Source organism: Rhizophagus irregularis, chromosome 23, assembly GCF_026210795.1.
Source record: "Rhizophagus irregularis chromosome 23, complete sequence".
In the NCBI taxonomy this organism is placed as follows: domain Eukaryota; kingdom Fungi; phylum Glomeromycota; class Glomeromycetes; order Glomerales; family Glomeraceae; genus Rhizophagus; species Rhizophagus irregularis.
This window is the reverse complement of record NC_089451.1, coordinates 1,796,673-1,812,328: the sequence shown is the minus strand read 5'-3', so window position 1 is coordinate 1,812,328 and position 15,656 is coordinate 1,796,673. Positions and strand designations below refer to the sequence as shown.

At 31.7% G+C, this 15,656-nt stretch overlaps 6 protein-coding genes across 6 annotated transcripts; all 6 read right to left on the bottom strand.

The window, feature by feature from the left end:
* Positions 1-1,213: 1,213 nt before the first annotated feature.
* OCT59_015367 (uncharacterized protein) lies at positions 1,214-2,549 on the bottom strand. Its single transcript, XM_066139956.1, has one exon. It carries the CDS (start codon positions 2,524-2,526, stop codon positions 2,056-2,058), a length of 471 nt encoding a protein of 156 aa, XP_066002781.1. The 5' UTR covers positions 2,527-2,549; the 3' UTR covers positions 1,214-2,055.
* Positions 2,550-3,181: 632 nt separating this feature from the next.
* OCT59_015366 (uncharacterized protein) lies at positions 3,182-3,540 on the bottom strand (the record flags this gene model as incomplete). Its single annotated transcript, XM_066139955.1, has 2 exons — positions 3,182-3,394; positions 3,469-3,540. 2 exons carry the CDS (start codon positions 3,538-3,540, stop codon positions 3,182-3,184), a joined length of 285 nt encoding a protein of 94 aa, XP_066002780.1.
* A 3,593-nt stretch (positions 3,541-7,133) lies between these two features.
* Positions 7,134-7,490, bottom strand: OCT59_015365 (uncharacterized protein; the record flags this gene model as incomplete). Its single annotated transcript, XM_066139954.1, has 1 exon — positions 7,134-7,490. The coding sequence occupies one exon, from the start codon at positions 7,488-7,490 to the stop codon at positions 7,134-7,136; it is 357 nt and encodes a 118-aa protein (XP_066002779.1).
* A 4,064-nt stretch (positions 7,491-11,554) lies between these two features.
* On the bottom strand, positions 11,555-12,082 carry OCT59_015364 (uncharacterized protein; the record flags this gene model as incomplete). Its single annotated transcript, XM_066139953.1, has 2 exons — positions 11,555-11,840; positions 11,934-12,082. 2 exons carry the CDS (start codon positions 12,080-12,082, stop codon positions 11,555-11,557), a joined length of 435 nt encoding a protein of 144 aa, XP_066002778.1.
* A 1,095-nt stretch (positions 12,083-13,177) lies between these two features.
* Positions 13,178-14,066, bottom strand: OCT59_015363 (uncharacterized protein). Its single transcript, XM_025312702.2, has 2 exons — positions 13,896-14,066; positions 13,178-13,804 (listed from the first exon to the last, which is right to left on the bottom strand). Exons 1-2 carry the CDS (start codon positions 14,045-14,047, stop codon positions 13,297-13,299), a joined length of 660 nt encoding a protein of 219 aa, XP_025189063.1. The 5' UTR covers positions 14,048-14,066; the 3' UTR covers positions 13,178-13,296.
* Positions 14,067-14,284: 218 nt separating this feature from the next.
* On the bottom strand, positions 14,285-15,210 carry OCT59_015362 (uncharacterized protein). The gene is made up of 2 exons (XM_025331033.2): positions 15,016-15,210; positions 14,285-14,918 (listed from the first exon to the last, which is right to left on the bottom strand). Exons 1-2 carry the CDS (start codon positions 15,165-15,167, stop codon positions 14,411-14,413), a joined length of 660 nt encoding a protein of 219 aa, XP_025189062.1. The 5' UTR covers positions 15,168-15,210; the 3' UTR covers positions 14,285-14,410.
* Positions 15,211-15,656: the final 446 nt, after the last annotated feature.

The following is a 15,656-nucleotide window of genomic DNA, read 5'->3' as shown; positions in this document are numbered from 1 at the left end:
TTCTTCACGAGCTTCGTTAACAGTTTTAAGATTAGGTTTACCACCATGATGTTTCAAATGTATTAATTGCATAATAAATTTACTCAGAAGTTGAGTATAATAAGAAGTTTCTACTGAAATGAATTGTTCAACCTTTGTACACAGGATTACAGGAATAACTTGTTACTTATCAAATATTAAACGGGCTATTACACAAGATTCGTAAATTTAGAATCCATCATCGTTGGGAGAAGGAATTCTTCCGCTATTAAAGAAAAAGAAGAAAAGTTCAAATCAGGATGTTTCTCAAAAAAAAATTTTATCGCCTACAATGGATGTTTGGTAGCCAAATATTCTGGAGATTTTATTTCTTCGAAATTACTTGCTTGGTTGAATGAATTCGTAAGATAATCCTAATTCTTTAAGGACGTAGATTATTACAAGACTGTAAGCGGATGTAGTGTATCTAAAAACTTGAATTATCATTTTTTATCACCTGGCTACTAATTGGTATTTAGGAATTTTCCTCCAGTAACTAATACTTATATACGAAAAAAAAAGGAAAAGATAAATTTTAGATTTGGACGATATTTTTGAGATCGTATTTATAAAGAAATTTCTTTAGTTAGGATATAAATTCAGTCAAAAAAAATTTTATCTTTTGATTTTAGTTATTATTTTACGCAGTATATTTTTCTTATATGAATCCACCCGTTTTAGAGAGTTAGGATGATCGACCAGCTATTCAAGAAAAAAAAAATAACGTGAACGATAAATAGGAAAAATTTTAAAGAAAATCATTTATGTCTTAATACACCTTCAAGTCAAGCTATAAAGAATTTAGTATATTTTGAATTCTTTAAACTCGGATCTAAAATTAATTTACTGAATTAAAAATTCTCATGTTAAACAAATATAAACAGAGAACATGGTAACTTCATTGATAGTATGATAGTATTGTAGATAAATTCAAGCATACATTATACTATTGTAGTTACGACATCAGGTGTTTTGCAGACACCTACAATACGTATATATTTTGATAACGATATCCTCATGTATTTGTAGGTAACGATGGATGTATATATCTTGTGACGATAAATATATCCTGTAACGATGAATATATATTTTGTTATGATGTACGTATTTATTCTGCTACATACGCATATTACATGATAAAAATGCATGTTTATTTACATTGTATAATAAGCAAGCTACATTTTTGATATCGTTTGAAGTTATAAACACTTCATTATCTTTTTCAATAATTATTTATTTCAAATCAAAAAATATAACAGAAAATTAAATTACATTTATAAAACATTGGTGGACTGGATTTAATTTAAAATACTCAAATATTATTAAGAACAACGCCAAAGAATAAATATCAAAAATTTGCAGTAAAGAACATTTATGATGAAATGATGAGAATTTTATTCTTCAAATTATCACAATTTCGGTATATAGTAAAAAATGCTAGTAAATGGTTCGAATTACAAAAATGTGTGTAGTTTACTTAAACTAAAATGCAAAATAAACTTGAATACTGAGTGCTTTTTTGCTTTTTGAGAAAATTAACTACAAATTGTTGATTTTAAAGAAAAATTTGACATGAAATTCATAAACTAAAAAATGGATGCAAATTCACTAGAAATTTCTCAAATTTTATCAAAGATAAATGGGAAAATTACGAATAAACAAATTTTTTTAACAATATAAAGTATTTTATGCAAAAAAATATAAATTTGCTTTATAAGCTTAATTATAGAAAAATTACTAAAGGTTTCCAATTTTTTAATTTTGTAACACCACTGTATACCCATTCGTGACGATGTATTAACGAGTTAATAGAAAGGGGAAAAACCAAATTTGGTCAAAAATGGTTTACTTTGCTGATACCCCGCAATGGAGTACACAAAGTAACCAAAAAATTTTGGATTTTTAAAATCCAGGCTTTCAAAATTCAAATTTATTACAATATATTATATCTTTAAGTGTACATAGAAATTTTTTTTTATATGGTGCTAATAGTAATCTGACGTTTCTAAAAATTCACTGTTCAGTCGTTCAGATTTATTAGATCATGTGATTACAAATTCTATAAATATACAGAATTTGTACTAAACATGTCAACTCTGTATTATGAGTAACTGTTATAGTACTATAATTTATCAGCGATTTAATAATCACATTAATGTTAGGTACTTTAATATTAGCGGTATAATTAAATTTACCAACGGAAATAGGACAAGGAATGTACGAGGCAACTAGGTCGCAAAAATCAAGAGTTTTAGAAGGAAGGTATGTCATTTGAATTTTTAAGGTTGATTTTTGTTGAACTTCTACTTGTGTTGTTCCTGCTATTTTGAGCATTAAATTTCCACCAGCGACGATTGGGTTAGGAGAATAAGAAAGGGTTGTAATAGTTAATGGATAAGTTTTAGTAATATCACATGGTTTGAAAGGATCTAATTGTCGAGGAATTATACTAGATAATGAAGTAGTGAAAAGGACAAAGAGAAATGTGATGGTAAATAATTTATTCATGATTGATTTTATTTACTTATTTCAGAAGTATTAATTGTCAAATTTGTTCACGTATTTATAGCTTTTTTTACACATTTACGATGAAGCCACCGGCGATTCAATCGATCAGCCTCTAAATATTATTCTGTTGGAAAAGATGTGACTAACAAAATACGTTATTTTATTATATATGGATACGTTACGTTCTTATAAATGTATACGTTACGTTCTTATAAATGCTATACGTTACGTTCTTATAAATGCTATACGTTACGTTCTTATAAATGTATACGTGATTTATTATTAAAATAATTTATGAATAATAATTATGATAAAATAATAATCTTAATTAATAATATGGCCCGGTGCAAAAAGCATTGATAAAAAAATTTATTTTTTTATTTTTTATTTTTATTATCCATGTGAACAAGATTACAGAAAGATAGACAAGAACTAATTAAAAAAAAAGCCAAACGCTATCTAAACTACGCTATAATCAAACCGCCCGAAGACAGCGCCACCCTGGTGCGAAATATAAAAAGAACCGTGGAGGATCAGCCGAAGCATTTCCATCCACCTGCATTGATAAAAAAATTTTTATTTTTTATTTTTTATTTTTAAGATATAGACACGACTGGAGTATAACGTTTGATAAAAAAATTTATTTTTTTATTATTTAATTACATATAGATATTAATATCACGTGATCATCATCGGAACTACTATAAGCGTCAAATTCTTCGGACTCAAAATATCCTTTAGCGTTTTTAAGTGCACTTCTCCAAAGCCCAACTATAACTTTAGAAGAAATTTTTTCCTTAAATGCATTTAGAAGTGTATTCCTAACAGATAAAAGGTTTGAGTGTGGACCTGAGCGCGCAACTTCAGCCTTTACAATTGACCAAATGCTTCAATAGGTTCAATAGGTTAGAGTTCGCAATGGTAAGGAGGGTTAAAACTAACTTCATGTTCATATTGTTCTGCAATGTTAACATAAGAAAATGGAACCTTTTCTTTGTACATTTGAATTAGCATTTGGAATTTTTGTACGCAAAATTGTTGAAATGTTTCGTCGGGTTGCAATTTAGGGTTTTATGTGGCGTAAAAGTAAGTGTATTGTCACCACATTTGTTCCAGTCCGCCACCACAACTCCAACTGTACTCTCAGCTATATCCAATGCCTCAGCAACCTGCTTTGCGTAATTTGACCTTCTGATGGTCCTCCGTTTTAAAGTTAACCCCTGAAAAATAATTGTAAATGGATATTACCATCGACTTTTCGTTATCAGTTAATGGTGCACCAGTCCGTTTCATGGGGAACTATGAGTAATAGGGTAAAAAAACTATAGTGAAAAATGTTTATTCGAAGTCATTATAATATATATTCTTTTTTTCAGCCCACCTTGTTTTGGTCGTACGGTATATTTCTAGAGCACATCCCATTTTTTAGTCACGTGCCCTTACTGCGTTTAAATGCACGTTTTTTTTTTCGCATTCTAATTTTTATTCATCCGAAGTAAAAAATATAAGCCAAGCAAGCCTACGAGGTGAGTTTTGTCCACTTATGTTTTCTACGCCAGCAAATACTAGGCTAACTCGTATAAATAGCAATGGAAATGAAGTTCTTACGAATTTATACAAACTTGGTTGAAACACAGTTTTAATATACAGTCTAACCTCGATATACATACCGATATACTATTAAAAACTTGATATACCGATAAAATTTTATTTTCCCGCTATATATGAGGACATATAAATATCGGTATAACTTTGATATAATGATATTTTCTAAAAATTTCATATATGTCCCGACATATCATTATATAAAAGTTTGACTGTAAACAGTACAGATTTGAATTTCCGACCATGGCCGTTTTGCGATCTGTTCTGAATTGGTCTGTTTATATTACTCTGTAATGGCCAAACGAACTAAATAGATTACTACTTCTCGGCCACTTCCTCTCAACAGTAATATTCAAATAATTATTTACTCCTCCACATCAAAAGCATGGACTTTCTGAATCAAGAGGTAGTTTGTTCTAGTTACAACTTTACTTTGATCTTTTTTGTCGTATACATAACACAAGTACGAACTATAACAATGTGATGACAAGGGATCAAATTATATTTCCAGTTTTGGAGGATCACTAATCCTTTTTTCTACTTCAGGATACGAAGAAGTTGATAACGAAGATGTGAAAACGTTCATTACCTCAAGAGGTAGTTACACTTCGCGTAATTTAAAAATTATGTCGTAACTCATCTGATTTAATTATCTTCTATTTTCATGATACCAGAGAGTACAATGGAAGAAATTCGTGGTCTTTGCCCAGTTTCACTGAATGTTATCGAAAAAAAATATCATATATTAGCCGCAGGTATGAACAGGCATATGGGATAGAAATTTAGCATCATTGCCTTATTCAAAACAGATTTCCAATGTGTAATCACAAATGAAAGTAAGAGTGTGTCGATTCATGATAGAATTAGCAATGAAAATCATGCCCGAAAGATTCTCAAAGATAGATCCTTTGGTATATTAGAAAACGGAAAGGAATGATTTAGATTTTAGCACGTATATATAGTAGACTTTATTATTAAAATGGCACTTAGGGATGATGAAACGATATTGTTGCTCATATTCTTTTTTTTACTTCGTAACATAACAATATCTTTAGGAATTTCGTATCTAAGCTGAATAAGTGAGGCGAAACACTTTTATCCGCTGGGTTTACATTGATCACATTCTGAATGTTGATGAATTCCCAACTCTTTTGCTTTTGATAATAGATGTTAACAAATGATAAGGTGACTGGCACAACATTTTTCGAACAGATGATCATGTTATTGTTATTTTCCTAGTCTTGCAATTAGCCGTATCACTTTCTTCAGAGGGATGCCAATTACAACAAATTCTTGTGTCAAGAAATAATTCGAAATTCGTTTTTGATGTGTAGAATTCTTTATCTGTAAAAGAAGTAGAGAACCTGGAATTCAGTTGTTCAATTACAGTGGTGAGCATTATTTTTTGGAAAGAGAAAATGGAGGAAATGCGTGAAAATATGGCCATTTTTCGTATCCATCGATTCCAATTATTTTTGCTCACCACCGTATCTTGTAGTAAAGCGCTTTAACCTAAGAAAAAACCTATCATGCAATCTAGAATGAAGTCTTTGAATCTGTCTTCCCAATATAATATAATACGTGTTTGAATCTTTGGAACTGTTTTTGGAAAGAGACATAATGTAAGTAATGGAATCAATATGTCGAATTTTTTCTATATCTAATCACTAGAGTCGACGAGTAGACTAATGCAGGGTTATAATTCGTGATTCTTTACAGGAATCATTCCCTTCCAGTGAACACACTAAATGAAAAACAGAGGCCGGTCAAACCCCTCTTTGGACTCTTGGCACAATATTTCTTCCTATGATTATTTTGGCAGGAACACTCATGAAACTATTCTGAAAGATAGAAATATTTTAATAATTATTTATTTATATTTATTTATGTAATTATGGGCGTATTTTGTAACAATAAAATGTAATTTTTTTAAAAAATATTATTAAAATATGTATAAAGAGAATCTATTCCAACATATATTACTGTTTGTGTGTAAAATACGATTAAAATTTTCTTATTCAACATAAAGTTTGCTGGCTAATAGCTAATAGATGACAAATTATTAATTGTTTCGCTCAAAAAAAAAATTACTTTGAGGAGTTAAATTTGTTTTCTTCACTCCCTTTTTTTAAAAATAACATCGCGAAATTTTTTCAAAGACAAGGACGCTCGTGAACTCAGTTCACAAACTCCTCACGTGATATTTGTCCAAGTCACAGGCTCACAGCTTAAAATAATATACTGCAAGTTATTGTTATAAACGAAACGATAGTTTGAATCCTATCTATTCCAATCCCCATAAATAGTGCGTAGATTTTTCAGCTCTGAACGCTTTCTTACGCAAATTTACATCATTAATGTTTGGGAGAAGGGATTTGATCTCGTTGTACACCAATGTTCTTGCTGATTGGTCATCGATGTTGTTTACAGAATTGATATCGAATGATGTATACAGTATTTAGAAACTGATTGTCATTGTAGATTGTTATAAATTTTTTCGCTTCAGGATATACATCTGAAAGAAAGTATAAATAAAAATTAGTCAAAATAACATAATCAATACACAATGCCGTCATAATAATTTTTTGCATACAGTACATACATTGAGGTTTCCTAATATACTCGCGTACAACTCCATTCTAACTCAACTCCATCAGTTGAATATTTTTGCGCTTCTTCGGGAGAATCCCCAAGTGGACATAAAAATTGACTCTCATCATCCAACTGAAAAACCCGCCATAGCAATCTAAAAATATCATTCCATAATCTGTCTCTCCAAAAATAATTATGTGATCAAAGCCATATTCAGCAACACAAGATATATAGTATATTAGTTCCTTTGGATCGTTATCAAGAACCTTAAAACCAATAAAGTTCGCAATTCGAGATTTGTCCTTAAATTTTTCAACTAATATTGATATGGAGTATCATTGAAACTCTGTTGTGAAGCATCTTTTCCATTACATACGTGCACTTGCAACATGGTTCTTTGGCTATCAATTCTAACTAATTCTTCTTCCTGGGTAAGGCGAGGGTATGCGTGTACAAGACGACAGGTTCGACATGTTTTCTGAGGGGTTGGGATTCCCACGCATCGCTTCGAAGGGTACCGACTCCGCACAATTCCCCAAATTGCACCAAACATGCATCGTATCACTGTTCCTTTCCGGTTTGATAATATTTGATGCGGAGAAAATGTCACGTTGACCGTTGATGGGCGCAGAATTTGAACCGGCTGTATAATCATTATGCTTTCCGCCAACAGTTCCAGGCTTCTCATTATATAATTTATTTATTCCTTTAACATCATCTTTTTCGAAGCCCGTCTCGGACATAAGTCCAAAGAAGACTCCATGCATCCCAAATTGTGATGATTATGACCGATTGGAATTTGTATAGTTCTACCTTCCTCCCCGTAGGACCGAAGGGAGTCATTATTCCGTCCTTTCTACATAAAAATGGTCGTTGAATTTCGTCCAAGCATTTTTTTCTGTACCCTCATTCCTTGAAGGGCACCACGAATTCCGTAATCAACTTTTTCTGCCATTTTCCTCTTAGATTTCCTAACCACTTGTACGCACTCAAGAGAAAGATCCAACCTTTGGACATTTTTACGTCTGTATTGCATCATATTTGTGTATAGGCGCAGTGAATTACGTATGACAGTGGCAGCTTTGCGATATTTAAACGTAAATTTACACATATTATAAGTTATTAATGATAGGAAATCGAACTTTGAAGGTGCTTGATTAACGAACTCCTTAATTTTTGTATCCTTTTAGGAATAACGATTTCCACTTTTTCATCATACCATGCCTTAAGAAGGAAAATTCTATTATTTTGGCATATGCATCTTTTTTGCTGATCACGATTAAAAATGTCTTCGAGTTTTTTGACATCCTTATACCAGCTAGTGCCATGAAACAGATGCTGAGCACCTTGTACTTCCCATGCAATTCGATATCTTTGGAAGAAGGCATCAAGCTCTAATCCATTCAAAAAAGATGCCGATATTTGATCATAGGTTCTTCATTAAGAATTTCCTTAGAATTCTGGATGCATCTAGTCTGGAATTTGCGATTTTTCTTAGATTCTGATTCTTTTAAAGCTCATCGATATCATGCCTTAATTTTTCTACTTCGTTTATAGACTTAAAAGCCACTCCATCACGTCTAAAATTTTCGGTTCTGCCCTCCACTCCAACTCCATATTCTGAGCATTCTCTGCCTCAAGCTCAGTGATGCGCTATCTCAATAATTCAAGCTCTGATGACATAAATAGTAATATTTTTTCACGATGGAATTATTTAATTATATTGCGAATGTAAAGACTTACTTTATTAATACAGAGATAAAAAAAATAAATACATATTAGACGTTGACCGTAATACATGCGAAAAATAAAATACATGATCAAGACTTTGTCCATATTATATGATGATTTACTACGCTAAGAACTATCTACAATGTCGGATTTTTCCGCAAGACTGCTCGATGACCTATGTTTTTTATTACTCTCGATTCCTCGTGAAGCTTCCACCGGCTTCTGTGCTTCCTCCAATAACCATACAATATACCCGAGGACCTTAGCCTGTAAATTCTCATCTTTGCATACAATGGTGGTTCTGACAACTTAAACGATGGCTCATCTAGCCTACACTTCATAAAGTATCATTTTCCGCATCCGTCACAATCTCATACTTTGTCCAAACCGTAAGAATCGTCTATTTCATTCACTTTGCGTTTAATGATGATTCCATCTGTGCGAATCCCTGCTTAAAGTCATCCTTTTTAACTTCGACTAAACCAACGATCCTATTAATCGAACGACATTCTATTGCATAATCGAGATTTCCTTGCCCGTTGTGACCTGTGATGAGTTTTTCCGGTATAATTTTGAAATTTTTTTCGTAGAACGATACCCCGCTGGCCAGATAACAGTATGAATAAATGGATTTCGTTGCTTCATACGCAAAATCAAGTGGGGTGGTTTTTTGGCGAAGTTCCGATTCGGCCATTAGATGCTTAACAACTGATTGAGACTTTCATCTTTGAAGTCGACATAGCCACAGTGAAAAACGGGATACACGTCAATGCTAGGATTCGGATCATCACTAAGTCCATAGAGCTCACACACTTTCGGTAAGATCCATTCGTTGAAGAGCTTTGAGGAGTCTCAAAAACTTGAAGCTGTTATTTATTACGAATAGCCGGAGCATTTTGCAGAGGTTTTGATCGTTCTGAGGTGAATATCTCTCCCCGCTGCTTATGAAGTTTAGCACCGCTCCATCATTTTCAAGTGCTGGTGGTTTATCCATTTCACGAATATACTCTTTGAGGCCTTCGAGGACTGCGTCATCGATGTTTACGGTCCACTTGAAGCCTTCGTTCGTTTCGGACTAACGGCAACGTCGAATGCTGTAAAACAACAACCGAGTTAGTAAAATTTTTTCGGGACAGGCCATCTCGGAAAATTCGTTTATTTCAGGTAAGGAAAAAATACATACCATGTTGAGTAATGCCTGTAATGAGGCACGTTGTTCCTTTAATTCCAATATCTCGTTCGAAGCTGAAGTGGTGGTCGACACGAGTGGTTCGACTATGACGTGAATATTCTTCTTAGGCGGTTTCTCAGACCAGTAATCTCCAATATTATTTATGCCAACAGCTCTTCATTCTCCTCGAGTGAGAAATTACTCAAAGGAATTTCCACCTTCCATAGCTTAATGTCTTTGACGTCTACATTAGCGAAAGTTTGTGGGATTTCCGCCTTGATAACTTTTTTTAACTCATTAACAAGACTATTTTTATCTATGCGGACAGGGAAAGCATTTGCGAGTGTGTTCCTTTGACGAGACAGAGTAACGTGATGGACATTTTCGGTTTATATAGTATTTTTTGCGAAGTTTTATTGGTGCAGACTAACGTATGTGAGGACAAGGGTAAAAAATTTTATTTGCGGAAAAAATACCCAGCTGTTGCACAGATCATCTATTTTGTCGCACAAGGGTACACAGCAAAATATTCCGAGCTGTTGATCTCTACTCCGGATTTATATTGGATCGGAGCAATAGACAATGAGTATGTGCTTGAGGAGGTTACGATTTTTCAAATATTCTCGGTTTTGACCGCATCCTCTATAGCCCTACTAATGTCGTTCTTTTGATAACTCGTAGTATAATTTGCATAAATTTTCAACACTCTCGAGAAGGATTTTTTATTAGCATGTGTCTCGCCATTCTAATGTTATGCTTCTTCATCTGGAAAAATAACATCACGGCGGTATTTCTTACATATTCATGGTTCTCTTCTTGTCATAATCTGCTTACGTAACTGGCATATTCTCTTATGAACTTACTGTCCTTCTTGTAACGTGCACGAAATCCCTCTTCCATTATTTTGATCCGCTTTTTCCATGTGATAATACTTGCTGAAACTGAACCGTTATCTTCTAAGTGGTTTCTTGTATACAAGGTACGTAAATTTTTATTTTGAAAAATAATTACCCTTACCTGCTATATAATATGATCGTATGTTGAAATAACTCTTCTAATTTGTTTATATATCCAAACTTGCTAGTATATCATTAGGTATATCATCCCCACGTTTCTCCACGGCTTGTTTATATGCAGGAATCCAATTGCCTATGTTGAAGCTCAGTCATTTAGTATCCAACGTTTGGAGTCAAGTGAGTGAAATTGCTAACGAATTTATTCAAGATCTTGATTTTTTTCAACAATTAAAGAAACCAGTTTTCCCACTTGTTGAGTTATGACTTCGGCATCTTACTGCTTATGTTGAAACTTATAGGAATTCAACAGACTCTTGGAAAATTTAATTACTCAGCCGGTTTGATATAAATGAATTTTATGCTATTTTCCGAATGACATTTGAAGTGGCTTATAACAAATTTAAAAATCTTTCTAAAGATTCTCTTAAAAGGTTAAGTATGATGTATTTTAATGGTGGTAGGATTTAAAATCAACTTTTTAAATAAAATTTTGATGAGTTTTTTACTATAATAAACTGTGCATAATTTTACATAATTTCAGATTTTGGCGCGTAATTTGCGCATAATTGTAAAAATCATATGTACTTAAAAATGCATATTTTGCTTTTATTGTATACACAATTGATAATTTATTGCATCATAAAATCATCGTCCCGGTACTAGCCTATTCCTTACAACTTAAAATACATTACAACCAAATATTTTAAACAACATCATCTAGTTTATATTCAGTGACAATATTTTTCCAACATTCACGTTCACCAATATTCTTCCACCACCTAAGAACGTTAGGGCGTTTATCCATAATTCACTTTCACCAGCAATATTAATAGCATAAAAAGTATAAGGAATATGAAGAAGATCAGCTAAAGAAAATTCTCCAGCTAAATAATCTTTACCCTCCAATAATTTTTCATAAATATCTAAAGTCTTCGCGATTTTCGTTAACAATTTTAAGATCAGGTTCTTTGCCTTGACTTTTCGCCAAGATTAATTGCGAAAGCATTTTAATAAGAGGATGAGTATAATAAGAAGTCTCTACTGAAATAAATTGTTCTACCAAAGCGGCTTTATGTACATCAGAAGGAATAAGAACGGTGGAAGTTTTGGTTCCTTGATATTTATTTACCAAATAACGAGCTATTGCACGAGATTCGTAAATTTGGAATCCGTCATCGTCGAGAAAAGGAACTCTTCCGCTATTAAAAAAAAGAGGGAAAGATCAAATCAGTAACTCTTAATATTTTGCGACGCATATAATTTCAGAGAAAGAAAAAATTCTTTTCACTTACAAAGGATGTTTGGTAGCTATATATTCTGGAGATTTAATGTCTTCGGAATTTTTTTGCTTGTATTCATAAGGTAATCCTAATTCTTTAAGAGTATGGAATATTGCACTAGTAAAAGTAGATGCGGAGTGTCCGTAAACTGTAATAGTCATTACGAGTTTTTTTTACGAGGAAAAAAAGAGAAAAGAAATTTTTTTTTCAATTAAAAAAAGAAAAATATTTAATTGAAATTCGATAAGGTACTTTCGAGATTGTATTTATAAAGAAATTTGGTATTTTAATTAGTATGTAATTTCCGATCCAAAAGAAAAAGCAATTTTTTATGATATACAGCATTGCGTAATTATTTTAATTATTTTATGCAGTATGCCTTTTTTTTTATCTAGATTTGGATAATTTATATGGATTTGGATAATTTATCCATTCGTCCGGTTTCCGGTCTGAAAGGTAAGTTATTGGATTAAAAAATTCTCAAACAAAATAAGTATTTCTTATCGTTCAGCCCAATGCAGGTTTTCATAGTCATGATTGATATAATAAAGTGGAGTAAAAAAATATGGTGTAATGAATATTTTATAGGAAAATTTAAATAAAGCTTATAAAGTAGATTAAAAATTAGTGTTAAATATGTTATAATTAATGCATGATCAACTTTTTATTTGAATGTGGTCACAGGGCCCTTCATTGATTGGTAAAAATGGCCACTACGTGACCCATTTTCATCCAATCATTCGGTCCTGTGACCAATATAGCATAATACATAGACTATCAAAAAAAATATATCTAAAATAAATACTTTATTGTATGGACTATTCTCTATTCCGGTTACGATATGACTTGTAAACTTGTTCCCAAATTAATTAATTACGCCTTATAACTTAACTGTTAATATCAAGTCACATGGTCACCCAAATCACAAAATTTCTTCAATAGCAAATTTTGGCGACAACTCGATTATGCGTTGGCGGTGGTTATATATTATTTATTTCATGGGGAGTTGGAAATAATAGGGTTTCCCTTCCCAGGAAATAAATGGGTAATCCCCTAGAGCGTGTTACTCATTAAATTTAACATGTGATTAACTATTTTAAACTAAAAATTAGAAATTTTCTGGCTATCTATATGAGTATAAACTCAGCTAATCACTCGCAATTTTCATGAAGGTACAGGGGATTATAAGGTAAATTCTAAAATGTCGAATTGACGTAGATTATTAATAATACTTTGGGAATATCGATCATGCGATATAGAGTTATTTAAAAATTAAATTTATTTGATTAAAATACGCAATTGCTTACACAGTATAATCTACACAAGAATAAGCTACTTATCAAAAAAATTTTTTTTTTTAAAAAAAAAAATATTATTACTGTTCTAGTTCCAATAATTTATATTCAGTAACAATATTTTTCCAACATTCACGTTCGCTAAGGTTCTTCCACCATCTAGAAACATTAGGACGTTTATTCCATAAATCACCTTCACCGATTTTAAAAACATAAAAAGCATAAGGAATATGAAGAAGATCAGCTAAAGAAAATTCCCCAGTTAAATAATCTTTACCCTCCAATAATTTTTCATAAACATCTAAAGTTTTACCAATTTCATCACGAGCTTCGTTAACAATTTTAAGATCAGGTTCACCACCATGATGTTTCTTGAATACTAATTGATAGACCAATTTACTTAAATGTGGACTATAATAAGAGGTTTCTACAGAAATAAATTGATCTACCAAAGCGGCTTTATGTACGTCAGAAGGAATAAGGATGGTAGAAGTTTTGGTTCCTTGATATTTATTTATCAAATAACGAATTATTGCACGAGATTCGTAAATATGGAATCCGTCATCGCTGAGAGAAGGAATTCTTCCGCTATTAAAAAAAAGAAGGAAAATTCAAATCAGTAACTTGTGATGTTTCTATAACGCACTTAAAAGAAATAAAAAAATTTTATTCCACTCACAAAGGATGTTTGGTAGCTATATATTCTGGAGTTTTAATTTCTTCGAAACTACTTGGTTGAACGACTTCATAAGATAATCCTAATTCTTTAAGACTATGTAATACTACAAGGGTACAGGTAGATGCAGGGTGACCGAAAACTGTAATAGTCATTTTTTTGCTAGAAAGCCTTAAAAATTAAAATCCGTTTGGAGATCGTATTTATAAAGAAATTCTTGTGATCAATATTACATAATCACATCAAGACACCCGGAAAAATTTGCTTCCGAGAATCGGTAACAAATTTTGCCAAATGCCCGTGTGTCAATTATCCATATTAAGGTAAATTCAGTAATACTTCATTGGATAATGACGAATATCAGATGAAACAATCGGCATAATACAATTCATATAGTTGTGATAAGTCTAATAATAATATAAATTTATTTGAAATATAAGAAATATATTGCGCTATTGCTTACTCGGTATAATCTACACAAGAATAAGCTACTTATCAAATTTTTTTTAAAAAAAATATTATATCGGTTCTAATAATTTATATTCAGTGACAATATTTTTCCAACATTCACGTTCACTAATGTTCTTCCACCATCTAGAAACATTAGGATGTTTATTCCATAATTCACCTTCATCAGCAACGTTAATAGCATAAAAAGTAGCAGGAATATGAAGAAGATCAGCTAAAGTAAATTCTCCGGTTAAATAGTCTTTACCCTCCAATAATTTTTCATAAACATCTAAAGTCTTCTTAAGTTCTTCGCGAGCTTCGTTAGCGATTTTAAGATCAGGTTCACCACCATGAAGTTTCTTGAATATTAATTGATAAACCAAATCGCCTAAAGGTTGAGAATAATAAGAGGTCTCTACTGAAATAAATTGTTCTACCAAAGCGGCTTTTTGTACATCAGAAGGAATAAGAACGGTAGAAGTTTTGGTTCCTTGATATTTATTTATCAAATAACGAGCTATTGCACGAGATTCGTAAATATGGAATCCGTCATCGCTGAGAGAAGGAATTCTCCCGCTATTAAAGTAAAGAAAGAAAGTTCAAATCAGTAACTCGTGATGTTTCTATAACGCACGTAAACCTTAAAGAATAAAAAAAAATATTTTTCACTTACAAAGGATGTTTGGTAGCTAAATACTCTGGAGTTTTAATTTCTTCAAAACTATTTGGCTGAACGAATTCATAAGATAATCCTAATTCTTTAAGAACGTGGAGTACTAAATGACTAGAATCAGATGCGGAATGTCCATGAACTGTAATAGTCATTTTTTACGAAAAAAAGAAAAATAATTTAAAATTAATTAATTAAAATTTGACAATGTATTTTGAGATCGTATTTATAAAAGAAATTTTAATTCTTCAATTAGTATAAATTCGGCTTAAAGTAAAATTATTTTTTGATTTGAAATCAATCTCGTTATGATTATCTTACACCATTAAACAAATTACTAGAACTTCTAGAAATTCCATAATCAATATTATACAGTCTTAAAATGCCTTATAAAGTTACGATCATGTAACAAATGTGTCTTATGATCAATATTACATAATCATATCAAAACCACCCGGAAAAATTTTGCTTCCGAGAATCGGTAAAAATTTTGTCAAATGCCCGTATGTCGATTGTGCGTTGGTAGTTAAATTATTTATTAACTAAATTTAGACAAAATTATCGTACGGCTAAATGCAGATCATACTTTCAATATTACGCAAATAAGCAATAAAGTCCGAAAACTTTAAATACAATATTACATA